The following is a 14,275-nucleotide window of genomic DNA, read 5'->3' as shown; positions in this document are numbered from 1 at the left end:
CCATACACCACAGCAGAAGGGGTCATCTGCAAAACCATCTGCAGGATGTACATGTCTGTTCATTCTACAGCCATCTGCTGCTAGTAGGGCTGATGAAAACGACCCAAATTCTGTGTTTTGAGACCACGTTTCAACAGGAACTGAGAGGTTCATTATTGGAAAAGCATTTTCATGAAAAGAAAGCTCCTTGTTTAGCTAGATTTGAAGGATATTCAACAACTCTGTGAGATGGTGCATTTTGATGGAAATAAGATCAATTTAAACTTAACATCCACAAGAACTCTACAGCTCCCCTAGCAAGAGAGGACAATGTCGGTGAAGTTCTCATCATCAGAAAAAGGACTGAGACCCAGCAACCTACCCAACAGGGAGCAGCAAAGATGGCAACATTGCTAATTCACTAGTGAACCAGGACAGCTTCAAGTCTCTGATGAATGCTGTCTCTGGTTTGAGTCATTGACACGTCATTCCCAGCACGCTTGGATGGAAAAGGAAAAGGTTTATCTGTTAGATATGGTGCCCCTGATGTCTTAACCCCACAGTTGTTGCAATAGGTCTCTTCTCATAAAGCAAAATAGATGTTTTTTGGCCCACAACATTCAACATTTTCCTCTTCTTTTATATTTTCAAGCACTGGGTATCTCAAGTTACTAGTGATTTTTTGCAGTGGTTCCCAAATGAGCCTGAACTGCTCTGATTTTTCAGACCCACAAGACTGTAATTGAAAGCAAATGTAATCAGACATATACAATGTTCTGAGGTTCACCACAGTGCACTGCAGTCAGCATTACTGGAGTGGCTATTAAAACTCCTTGAAGCAAATACAGCTTGCAAGAATCCAGCAAATAACCAGCTTTTATTAGATTAGACTAAAGTATTGCAAAGCCACAGTCAATCCCCTATTCAGAATATATCTGAGGTCTGTTTAAACGAACATCTTTCCTGAGCTTAGGCCAATTGTTTTAAGAGATACAAATGGAAACAAGGAAAGAATTCTACTTCTAACACAACAAATTCTGCAATCCTTACATCAGCGTCAATCTCAAATAGTCCATTACTGTCAGTGGGGTTGTTCCAATCAAACTCTGGCATAACTGGAAAAAGAAAGTGGCCCAAAGACAAAGGGTATCTTTGAACCCAGACACCCAGCTCTAGCTTGAGATAAGCAGTAGCAAATCCCTTCCATAAACCTCCCAAACAAAATGCAGGCATTAAAAGGTGATGGTGGGGGGAAGGTTTAATTGAATTCCCACTGGCACTTGAGTCTGCACTTAAAAGCAGGTCCAGGGTTATCTGTGAAATTTCAATTAAATCAAAAGCTTTGATAACATGATAAGTCACACCAGAGTTTGGAGTCAAAACATGTTGTTATTTGATCCTCTGCTTGTGTTTCTGGAAACAGCACGCATGAAAGACAGTCAGCTGCAGACCAGTCAAGAAGATGGAAAGGGTGGAAATGAATCTACCAATAGATCACTGGGGCTCCTACAGCCAGAGCCACTTGAGGTCTGGTACTTTTTATACATCCTAAATCCTAAAGAAGGCACCCCATTCCTCAAGAGGCAGAAGGACAGAGCAAAAGAGATCATCTCTGACTCATGCAGTGCTTCAGCGGATGGTTGCTTATTGCCACAAATGGGTTTTTTTCTCTTTTCAGGCTTCCTACAAACAAGACTTTAAACAGCGACAGCACTAGGAGCTGAATGCAAAACACTGGACACAAAACACCAAGCCCTGTGTATGCAATGGTTTTCCAGCACAAATCCTTTGATGGCATGGGGTGAGAAGGTGAAGTCAGGTGCACCAACCAGTAATTGTCTAATGCGCTGTTATGATACAGTCAAGCCAGAAGGCAAGCCCGGCTGTCATCCTGACCCAAAGCAGGAGGTGATGGCTCTCCAGAGAGACCTGACTTGCTTTACCTGTTGTTCAGCACTTTGATTGCTAATGCTTCCTGCTCTCTCTTCAGTGGCAACTGCTGGATGCTAAGGGCAATACCAGAGACTCTCAGAGTTCAAAGTCCTTTTCATGGAGGAACATCACCGCTACTTCCTGGTGCTTAGACAGAAATGCTCCACATTAAATAAATATGAGATGTCAACTCCACCTGGCCTGTAGTCAACAGCAATAAAACACATTTTAAGCAATGCCTTCCCTTGTAACATATAGTACAGCCTGATGTCTTATGTTGCCCCCAATCAGTTCAGAATCACATCTAGGGTTATACTAGGCACACGTACATGAGAAAAACACTCTTTTTATAACGAGGGAGGCTACTGATCCTCAACAGCATTAAAAATAAAGGGACTCGCCAGATAAGCAATGTCAGAATTACACAGCGATCAACAATAGGAAGTGCAGAGCACTGAAAAGTCCCATCTGACCCAAGGCACCTCGGGGGCATAATTTATCACCCTGGCAGCAAAAATCCCCTTAAGTACATCTGTCCCTAGTGCCCTCCTCTTCAGAGTGGAAAAAGTTCTTCATTAAACAATACTGCAGCCATATTAAACATAGACATAGCAATGACAAGCCGGATTCTTCTCCACGACATAGTTATAGTTGTAACATAAGCTGCCTATCCTTGTTTTTCAGAGACATGACACACAGGAAGAGACAGGCTATATTCAATTCTGTCATGTTAATGAAAACTCCACCCCATCTCGTCCTGCCTGACGGGTCATGAGTCAACAGTGACAGATATCTCAGTGAGTGCAATCAACCTGCTAGCAGGGGCTCACCAGAACAAGAAATCCAGATAAGGAGAGGAAGTCCCCATCCCTCTTCCTCTCCTCAGTTACAGGCATATCTGCAAAGCATAGTGGGATCGGATGCTACTCTTCTGCATGGACCTAAAGATCTCTTCAGCGTTTATCAGCATGGGTGATTCAACCCTATGTGCTGCCTCTATTCTGGGGCATCACACCAAGCATCATGTCTTTAAACAGAGACTTTTGGAAGATCCTGTGGCGCTGAGCCAAACATTTCTGGAAGTGTGGGCTCAAGAATAACGGGTGCCCTAAAGCCTTCCCAACAAACTTGATAACCTCTGAATCCAGCTATTTTGGCTCTGCTCCAATCCTGCTTCATTAGCACAGGTTTCCCCCACTGCCAGATGAATACATTTGTTCTTTTGGCTCCCTAACTGGTGCTGCATACAGAAGCACCAGCAGAACAAGCTTTCCTGACAGATTTTGGAAGTAATGTTTCTTCCAATGTTGACTAAGGATTCTAAAAACAAATTATTTTTCTAACTGGTCATTTCTTGAATTCTGTTATAGAATATATATATTATATATATATTTATATATATATATTTATATAAATATATAAATATAAATATATAAATAAATATAAATAAATATAAATATATATAAATATATATAAATATATATTTATATATAAATATATAAATATCTATTATAAATATAATATATATAAATATATAAATACATATAAATATATATAAATATATATAAAAATGTATAATTATATAATATAAATATACAAATAAATATAATATATAAATATATATAAATATATATAATACAAATATATATATAAATATATATAATTATATATATAATATATATATAAATATATATTATTTACCAGAATGAAATCCTCTTTGCAAATCTCTGAAACCACACCTCTGCAATCATACTGCAGATACAGCCAGAAGATGTGAGAGGCATTTCCAACATCACAAAATAAATCAATGAGCCAGTAAGGAGCAGATTTCCCAATCCCCTGCACTAACCACTAAACTTTTCTTCTCCGGAAGGAAGCAATTTTATGGGTTATGTTAAACATTAAGCAAACTATCACTTTCTGATCTACAAAATAGGCATTGGCAAATTATCAGCAGTGATTGTTCCTTTAGGATATGAACAAAACTGGACAGGAAAAAGGCTCTCGAGCCAACAGGGCCTGGCATTTAGTTTTTCTCAAGGCAACATCCCCACGTTTCAAAGCACCTCTTCAGTCCCAACTCTTCTACAGAGAAAGAAAAAACAATGTCTTGAATTCGTGCTCATAAAGAGTAACCTTTGACTAGCACTGACACTACGGTTGTGTTTAGCCCTAACAAGGCAGTGTCCAGTGCCACTGCTTAAGGAGCCGCATGTCGGCAAGGCTCTGATCTCAGTCACATTCTGATGGATTTTGGATACGTCTGGTTATTCTTAATCCATCTTGTGCCCATGACAGCACGTTGCTTTTAGACCCTGCAGCATGTTCATAACCAATCCAGGCAAAAGCTATTTCTGTGCACTTGGCTGCTGGTGCTGACTGTCAGTACATTAAACTATCTTTGTTTCTTTCAGCACCGTGTCCTTTCACAGTCAGACCTACAAAGCAAACCCAAATGTGATATTCAAGGCAAGGAATAAGAACTCTTGCTGTACAGTAACAGCAGTAACCTATGCTGTTCCAGCTGCAATTCTTCTACATCTTTTTCGTGTAGTTGCTGAACCTATTTTATTTAATGTGCTTTCTGTTCCCCCTGGTTTATTGTTTGATATTTATCTATACGGAATTTCTTTTTTCATTTTCTGGATGAGTAGCTGAAAGATTCAAATCTTCTCTCAGGAAGGCTGAGTTATTTGCTGGTATCATTGATGCTGCAGTCAGCAGCAAATTTCAATATCATCAATTTGATATTCTAGCCCAAATCACTAATATGTTGCAAACAAAATGGAAAGTCCCATGTGAAAGTAAAGAAGATGAGAAGTAATGCATCTGTTGTTTCCTTTTTTCCATTCCTAGAGTCTCCTCCATCCCTGAATTGCTTTAGTTTATTTAAGATAACAATCTCCAAGTGAGACCTTCTCAAAGAAGGGATTAATAGGCATTGATGAAAGGCAGCCTACACTGTTGGGGTATCTAGAGCCCCATCTGACAACAGCTGGGTCCCAGAGACTAAGCTTCTGCTCTCCAGGTCAGAGGGGGCACAACTAGGAATCAGCCATATTTCACTCCTCTACTTCTGGGGCACAAGGCTGCCTGACCTCTCAGCCACAGATTTATAACAGTCCCACACTATAAGCAGGATACTGTGAAGCACTTCCTGCTACTTAGAAGCCAAAACCCCATTTTCATGACAAATTTAGGTGTTGAGGCCAATGTATTTCTAGTAAATACATCCTGAAACCAAGCACATTTGAAAAACCAAACACAGGTGCTCTACTACACTCAGATGCTCAAAGAGCCACAGTATCTAATTCCCACTGGAATCAGTGGGAGCTGAATGACTAATTAGGAGTAGCCAAGCAAGGCTCTTGGCAAACACAGCCCTAACAGGTTGTTGCATCCTTTTCTACCCAAATCTCAGTGAAGGTGACTAAGTCATTCTTTGAAAACATTAATTTCTTCTTCCCTTCAGAATAGTGGGTCTTAACTGTCTTATCCTGCCATCACCTTATTCAGAGGTTTTCCTGCTCTGTGCTTTGCAATTTACTTCCCAGCTGATAAATCACATAAAAATAAAACTTCCATCTTTTCTTGGATTTGATGTCTCTTAGGGAAATTAATTTCCTTTCTACATCTTTCAGGTGGAATGAATTTCCCTAATCAAATGTATGCATTGAGCAGTCACAATACAGAATCACAGAATGGTTGAGCCTGGAAGGGACCACTGGAGGTCATCTAGCCCAACCTCCTTGCTCAAGCAGCAGAATGCCACTGGCAAGTGCAGACTGTAACAATGACTGCCATAAAATGGTGCTGACCACACTCCTCAGTGACATGAAAATTATCTGTACAGTTAAGTTCTGTAAAAAAGAGCAACTACAAAAAAAGAATGAAAGCTTTCCTCATAGAACATCTGCTCAGAGACTCAACTATCAAGTGTGTTGGAAAACACAATTCTAATGGGACGAAATAGAAGAGAAATGTAAGGGCAGAAAAAGAAGACAAAATATTTGCATAATTTTGAACAAACAGAATAAATATAGTATTTTACAGATGAAAATTTTTCCTCCTCTACTAATGGGTCATTGTATTGTTATCACAGGGTATACGTTTGGGAAACAGAAATAATCCTATGTAAATACAGTCATGTTTATGGATAGAAAAAAGTGTACTAGGTGTGCTTTAGCTCTGGTAGACTCACAAACTAAAACATGCTTCCTTAAGATGGCCACTGCATTACCCTTGCAACTTCTGTCCAGTTTCCTTATCAGAAATTTGTAGTACGTGAAGAGTAAAGGGAGAATCCAGCTTCCATTCTAGAGTATCTGCCTGGCATCTGAGTATCGGAGTGTTACACCAGTATTCATGCAATAGAGATATGATCAGTAAAGCTCATGGCTACAAACCACAACAAAGCATTTCTATTCTTCAGTATAGGCACCCTCGGCATTAAGTCTGTTTTCTGCATCATCCCTCATAATGTTATGTCATATACCTAATAAATTCCCTAGTTTTCCTGGATTTGCATATTCTTTGAACATTGCTTTAAGATTCTTACAGTAAATATACTCTTAGATATTGAGAACTGATTTAAATTCAGTTGTTAATATGTAATAAGTGGTGGTTTAAACAGAAGTCTTTTCCGAGCCTGCATGCGTTTCTGCAGGAGGAGTACTGGAGACATGAATCTTTGGCTTTTGATCTGCTTTTTAGACTGGATCCAGACTCAGAAAGAAAAAGCAAACTCCCACGAGTGGTCTGGCTGTGATATTTTGAACCTGTCTGCAAAAAAGCTCTAAAAGCAGCAGACCGTATGCAATGTCTAATTGATTAATCCCACTCTTTGGGAATTAATGTTATTTCTAGTAAAAAAGAAACATTAAAAAAATGGGTTTGTTTGTTGATTATGAGCCCTGGCCCGACCTCAGCCTTGAATTTAAATCCCCAGTAGAAGTCTGAAACTAATCCACCTCTGGCTTAGTTATCAGTAATTATAATTATTAACAGAAGTATCCAGTAAATGAATGGCTTTCAGTGACATGGTGTTTTAACTTAGAATAATGGGTAACTAAAAGTGCACTTCCTTCTTACCTCACAGCATCTTTTCCCATAGCAAGCAGGATCTCGTCTTTAAATGGGCATGGTAAATGACATAAGCCCAGCCATTTGTTTATATATATATATGCATTTGCTCAAATGCTAAAATTCTACATATTACAAAGCTAAGCAGTTGAAAACTGCTCCTTCTGTACCAGAGTTGATGGCTTGAAACTTGATTTCTCTGCAGCTAATCAGCTGAGTGCAGCAAGAGCAGCAGAATCAGCTGCCCTGGGAACACTGGCACTGGAGCTCCAAGCCCTGCCTTGTCCATCAGTGCTCCCAACCAAAGGCCACAATTTCAGCATGTGAAATGGTCCAAGAGAGACACCAGACTCTCCCACAGTGGGATTCTGTGTCCTGCTAGAGTCATAGAATCATCATAGAATCATAGAATAGTTAGGGTTGGAAAGGACCTTAAGATCATCCAGTTCCAACCCACCTGCCATGGGCAGGGACAACTCACCCTAAACCATGCCACCCAAGGCCTCATCCAACCTGGCCTTGAACACCACCAAGGATGGAGCATTCACAACCTCCCTGGGCAATCCATTCCAGTGCCTCACCACCCTCTCAGTAAAGAATTTCTTCCTTAGATCCAATCTAAACTTCCCCTGTTTAAGTTTGAACCCGTTACCCCTTGTCCTCTCACTACAGTCCCTGATGAATAGCCTCTTCCCAGCATCCTTGTAGGCCCCCTTCAGATACTGGAAGGCTGCTCTGAGGTCTCCACGCAGCCTTCTCTTCTCCAGGCTGAACAGCCCCAACTTTCTCAGCCTATCTTCATATGGGAGGTGCTCCAGTCCCCTGATCATCCTCGTGGCCCTCCTCTGGACTTGTTCCAACAGTTCCATGTCCTTTTTATGTTGAGGACACCAGAACTGCACACAATACTCCAAGTGAGGTCTCACGAGAGCAGAGTAGAGGGGCAGGATCACCTCCTTCGACCTGCTGGTCACACTCCTCTTGATGCAGCCCAGGATACGGTTGGCTTTCTGGGCTGCGAGCACACACTGCCAGCTCATGTTAAGTTTCTCATCGACCAACACCCCCAAGTCCTTCTCTGCAGGGCTGCTCTGAATCTCTTCTCTGCCCAACCTGTAGCCGTGCCTGGGATTGCTCCGACCCAGGTGTAGGACCTTGCACTTGGCATGGTTAAACTTCATAAGGTTGGCATCAGCCCACCTCACAAGCGTGTCGAGGTCCCTCTGGATGGCATCCCTTCCCTCCGGCGTATCAACCGAACCACACAGCTTGGTGTCATCGGCAAACTTGCTGAGGGCGCACTCAATCCCACTGTCCGTGTCACCGACAAAGATGTTGAACGAGACTGGTCCCAACACCGATCCCTGACGGACACCACTCGTTACCAGTCTCCAGCCGGTCATCAAGCCATTGACCACAACTCTTTGCGTGCGGCCATCCAGCCAGTTCTTTATCCACCGAGTGGTCCACCCATCAAATTGATGTCTCTCCAATTTAGAGACAAGGATGTCGTGTGGGACAGTGTCGAATGCTCAGTGTCGAGTCGTCTAATTCAGCATGAAGGAAACCTGCTGCTAGGAGCTGTCTGACCTGGAGCTAGCTCTGCTAGCAGAAGCAGACTCAGAGAAGACTGTGAGCTGGTTCAAACACTGTGATTTCTTGAAACATCTCTCCAGCTATCTGCCTGTAAACTGCTGTACCCAGAAGAGGCTTAATGGAGCTGAAAGGAATACCTTCTGCCTATTGTCACAGGACTCAAAAGCCTGGACCATCACCAAAACAGGAAATAGAAAACCTAAGCTGAGAATCCAACCAAACAAATTGGCTGGATTATAACCGTGTTGGGAAAGCTCAGCTTTTATTACAGCTGGATTGCATGCTGCTCGGCACTGCATGCAATAGGAGTACAGCAGCAGGAGGAAATGACCCTGTAGGGAGCAGCCTGCAAGCCAAACACAGCATAACCCGGAGAGGACAGTACACAGAAGTAGAGAGGAGGCAAGGGTAGGGCAGATGAAGAGTTATAAGGAAGAAGCTGGGAGCACATCTGTAAAAGTGCCTAAGGGACTACAGGAAAATGCTGGCTTCTTTAGGACAATAGGACCAGAAGTGAAGGGCACAGCTTCGTACCTGAATTACTGCAAATGCATCCTTGTGAGTCATGGCTCAACCATTAAGGGCATGGATACCTCTCTGCACATCCACTGCAAGGTAAACCAGACTTCGTGTCTCCTTCCTCAAAGTTTAAGCTTCCATGTTTTTCTGGCTGGGAGCACGTGCTCAGTCACTGCTCTGCAGACATGCAATAACTCAATGGACTCTCTGGGCTCAACAACCCAAATGTCCATGGAATTAGTTAATTAATGCCTCCTGAAAATTAGTTAATTAAACTCTAGGTCAGGCTTTGTCTTAAGAGGCTGAGCTGCTGCATTAAAACAGAGCAGGTGATCATGAAACTAAAGACCATCTCATTGGGCACAGAGAGAAGACATGAAGGAGCACAAGCAACTCCACTCTGCCATCTCTCAGTGGCTGAGTCTCTTGCTTTAACCCAACCAACTGAATGCCATGTCTATGCTGATATATCAATATATAAGCCACCTCTGCACTGAGGGCTAAAAGAAGCAGCTGAAGAAATAGATAAAATAATTAGGGTAGTCTAGATGTTGTTCCAGGCTACATTCCTACCACTCCCAGTGAGATGGACCATGAGGTCCAGGAAAGACTGAATGCATAGGGCTTGGGCACCACTAGCTCACTGTTTCATAGAATCACAGAATCACAGAATAGTTAGGGTTGGAAAGGACCTTAAGATCATCCAGTTCCAACCCACCTGCCATGGGCAGGGACAACTCACCCTAAACCATGCCACCCAAGGCCTCATCCAACCTGGCCTTGAACGCTGCCAGGGATGGAGCATTCTCAGCCTCCCTGGGCAATCCATTCCAGTGCCTCACCACCCTCTCAGTAAAGAATTTCTTCCTTAGATCCAATCTAAACTTCCCCTGTTTAAGTTTGAACCCGTTACCCCTTGTCCTATCACTACAGTCCCTAACGAATAGTCCATCCCCAGCATCCTTGTAGGCGCCCTTCTGATACTGGAAGGCTGCTATGAGGTTTCCATGCAGCCTTCTCTTCTCCAGGCTGAACAGCCCCAACTTTCTCAGCCTATTTTCATACGGGAGGTGCTCCAGTCCCCTGATCATCCTCTTGGCCCTCCTCTGGACTTGCTCAAACAGTTCCATGTCTTTTTTATGGTTTCTGTAGGGGCTTGGCAGAGTAGCAAAATGAGGGAATGAACTGGGGATTTCTCTGGCTGATCATACTCCTTCCTGCAGTGCCTGCTGAGGCTGAGAATCGCCCTGGAGGTGTCCTTTCCCCAGATCCTACACAGTGGTGCAGTGAGCCCCAGATCTCCTCCCTTCCCCCTCAGTTCACAGAAGAAAAACACTAAGATGTTTCTGTTGGCATTTACATCACCTTTTTGTAGAGACTAATCTTCAGTTTCAACAATACATCTTTTGTGAAGCGCTCCCAGCAGAAACCTTAGACACCTTCCCTAAGATCTGTTTGCTTACAGAAGACGAGGTAGGATTTGTTTAAACCCTTCTAGATTAATGTCTTGCAGACATTAGTGAAGTGAGATTTAATCAGGTTATTGCTCTACGTTTTCCAGGGAAATAAATCACACTTATTACTAGGTTGGAATAAGATGCAAGGCTTGGGCTGAGCACATTTCGTCTTTTTTGTTTTTCCGGGGCAAGGGGGAGCAAATGGATAACTTGAAAGTTGCTGCAAGGTTGTTGAACAGGGAGCTCAACAAAAGGCCCCCAATGACTTGTAGGAGGGTAAAGAGAAAGAAAGACATAATGGCTAGTACCAGCCTAGGGATGTGCCTTGGTCCCACTTCCCTGCCTTGCAGATGTCCAGTCCTGACTCGTTTTACTCAGGCGGAATGCCATAGGGTGCATATCAATACAGAAATCAAATAGGAGTCTTAAACAGTATTTAAAGCAGACTTGTAATGTCCAGTTCAGATTCTCCAGGTGAACTCTCCCATAACCCTGGGGTCCTCAGGCCTCTTCTGAGTGCCTGTCTCTGCCTGGCACAAGGGAACACTTCCTTGCATCAGAGGGGTGTTGTGGGACCAAGCAACCTTTGCAGACCTTCTTACAGACCCTAAATGGAAACTGTGATAGTCAGCAGGTGTAGCCTTATGCTGCTGCAATGGTTTTGAAGTCTGCAGTATGTGTTTAACAATGAACATACAGCTGTATTTACTTCAGGCGTTTCTCTAAAACAAGGCTGGCTACACAATAAACAGCTTTTTTCCCCTGACCTTTGATTCAAAAACTGCTTTTCTAATTTAAAAAAAACCCAATACACCAAACCCAAAAGACTTTGCTCTTAGCTGTACTAGCAGTGTTTTCTTTAGCACAAATGCTAATACATCCCCTTGTATAAAATCATGTATGCGCAAAAGGCAAAGTTTGGGAAGTCAAACAGCAAGGCCCTCTCCTCTCCACCAGCACAGGAACAGATAGCTGAAGCCAATACAGATCTTTCCACTAACTACAGGTTTGAGTGCAGTGAAGTGGCCAAACCCCAAAAGGTTTACATCCATTTCCCCTTACCCAATGGGCTGTGCCAACACTGGAGAAAGCAAATTACGGTAACACAGCCTGTAATCAAGTTTCATATTGTGCAACAAAGCAGCACAAAACACAATGGGACCAAGTCAAAATCTTATTGCGGAGCACAATAAAATATATCCTGTTTGCTATGAAGGAGAAAAGGAAACATCAGGCGAGGCAACGCAGTTGCTTGTAAATACCCTCCTGCCAACGCCTTCCCTGGCTAAATTAGTCCTCTGAACCCTGACTGCATCAGCATGAATCAGTCTGTCTGCTCCAAGGTAAAGGCTACGATTCTGTTTCATGTTCAATGGGATCTCTTCTCCCAGCCTTTTCTTGGCTTCCTGCTGAGGAAGAACAGACTCTCCAGGGACAATCTTGGATCTGGACCACAATCTTGCTCCCTTCAGATAACTAAGTATCTCTGGGCAGGAGTGCATTTAAAGAAGCAGCTGGTAATTATGAGCCAAGTGCTTACTGGCAGGATTTCCCCCTGCTGCTGAGCCAATGCTTTTGAGAACTAAATGACCCTTTGGTGATAATTATCAGGTAAAACCCACAAGCCAGGGGAGGTTCCCCCATTAGAACCATCAGCAAGAAACAATGCAAAGGTGGGTGGAGGATGGCTGAAAATCATGTCTGAGGGTTGCTTGGCTCCCCTGTCCTCCACACACCCAACGCAGTTGTATGTAATTGCTGGGCATTTTCTAGGTACTACTTGAAAGCTACAAAATCTGTTCCCACACCTACAGCAGTAATAAAAACAAATGACCTTTTCTTTTCAGCTTGTCAAAATGAACTGAACAGCATTGGGAATACATCACAGCACTTACTCTTTTGGAGGGTTAAGGTCTTCTGGTCGAGCCTCGAAGAACCTGAAGACTTCATCACACTGTGAAATGTGAGGAGGAAGACGGACCAGTGCCTGCAAAATGTAACAAGGAAGGAGAAGAACTTAGAACTGTCAAGTTCAAAACATGGCCTCAAACATCTAAACTACCAAGCAAGAGGAGGCAAAACAGTCCTGACGGGGGCAAAGCAATACAAAAGGGAAGCATCACATCTGGCTACTTACTTGAGAAGAAAGGAAATAGCATGTCTGAGCTGCAAATGTCAAGTTGGATGAAATGAACTGAGACAAGGATTGGTTCTTAGAGTCAGCTAGTGTAATTTTTTTGCCATGTGTACAAGAGGAGAATTTGGTCTACATGTATAAAACTGTAACAATGAGTAGATAAGTGCTCTGTGGCTGGAACAGTCTCCGTGCCATGTGTTTGAACACCACCTCAAACAACGTGGTTAGGGCATACAAGCTTTATGTCGATGCACACAAATTCAAGCAATGAAAACCCACAGACTCAACACCAACTAATACAACAGATTAATGTGCTCCATAAAGCTTTCCGTTAAGCACTGTCAACACAAAAAGTGGAGTTTGTTAAAAACACCCCAAACAATCCCAAATCAAACAACAATTTGCTCTGAAGCTAACAGGAAAGGAAGTTTCATTAAGTGTCTGAAAGAAAAAAAACCCAAACACCACCAAAATCACAGAGAGGGCACTTTTGTCTCCTGTCTGAAGACAATTTCACAGCACATCTTGGCTAACAGTGTCCGTGTACTCTGCAAGGCACAGGTACGCAGCACTTGCATTCAGCAATAAGTACAATTTGGGAAGCAACTACATTAATGCTGAAGCATACTGGAAAGGAAGACTTCAAAACAGTGAGACAAGCACACAAGGTAGAAATGTACTATGAAATTGCTGTTCAGATTCTAGAGCTGATGCCAACAGAAGCCAGAGCTGTCCCCAGCCTAAAGAGATGGGACATGAGATTGCCTCCAGAAATGATCAGTAGGAGAGGAAAAGAGGGTGGAGTTCAGCTTCTCCTGTGCTAAGTTACCTTGAAAATAGGCCACAGTTTAAATATAGACCAAGCTTCTTAGAGGTGCTGTAAACCTGTTTGACAAAATGAGATTGTCTGGCTCTTCTGGTAATTGAAAGATGGATGAGAAACTGCACCAGAGCTAAATGTACGTACATTAGGGTGAACTGGTTATGCTAACCCAGGAGACATCTGACTGATCTTGGTCAGACACACCAGAAAGTCCAGCCAACCCATGAAGGCAGGACAGGGCAGCTGGCTACCCTCACGGCTGTTTTTAACCAGGCTTTAGAAGTGGCCAGATTTGTTTCCTAGACCATTCCTGCTTGGGGATGTGAAGGAAAAGAGCTCAAAAATTAAAAATTCCTCCTCTGAAACTGCACGTGTCCAGTATTTGATGATGGGGTCTTGTTTCGAGGTGGCCTGAAAACTGAAGCCAACTGCTTCCATACCTACAGCTCTCTTTCCCTGTCAGAGGGATGTTATTAAAACATGAGGAAAATCCATTTAATATTAGCAGGTGTGTGAAGAATGAGGCCCTGGCCTTTGGTCACATGGAAATGCACTATAGAGCAGGAAAAGATACCTTGCATTAAGGAAGCAGCATCAGATGCAGAAGCCAGGCAACAAACTCAGTGTGCCCAAGTTCTAGGGCATGTGTACAGAACGCTACTGCTAGCTGCACTAATAAAGGATGAAACATAAAAGCTGGAAAACTCAAGTGCTCTAATTTGAATGAAGAATGCCCTGGTTGCCACTGGT

The 14,275-nt window shown here is 42.9% G+C and overlaps 1 protein-coding gene across 2 annotated transcripts in view; it reads right to left on the bottom strand.

Moving 5' to 3' along the window:
- Positions 1-14,275, bottom strand: part of SH3PXD2A (SH3 and PX domains 2A) — a gene marked incomplete at both ends in the record, with an annotated part of 250,002 nt that overhangs the window by 123,221 nt on the left and 112,506 nt on the right. For both annotated transcript variants that reach the window (XM_080621336.1, XM_080621337.1), the window contains one exon: positions 12,461-12,552. In XM_080621336.1, coding sequence (XP_080477462.1) covers positions 12,461-12,552 — 92 coding nt within the window. The remainder of the gene's footprint in view (positions 1-12,460; positions 12,553-14,275) is intronic.

Source organism: Psittacula echo, assembly GCF_963264785.1.
Source record: "Psittacula echo genome assembly, chromosome: 6".
Classification (NCBI taxonomy): domain Eukaryota; kingdom Metazoa; phylum Chordata; class Aves; order Psittaciformes; family Psittacidae; genus Psittacula; species Psittacula echo.
Note: the sequence above shows the minus strand (reverse complement) of the source record. Positions and strands in the feature narration are given on the sequence as shown.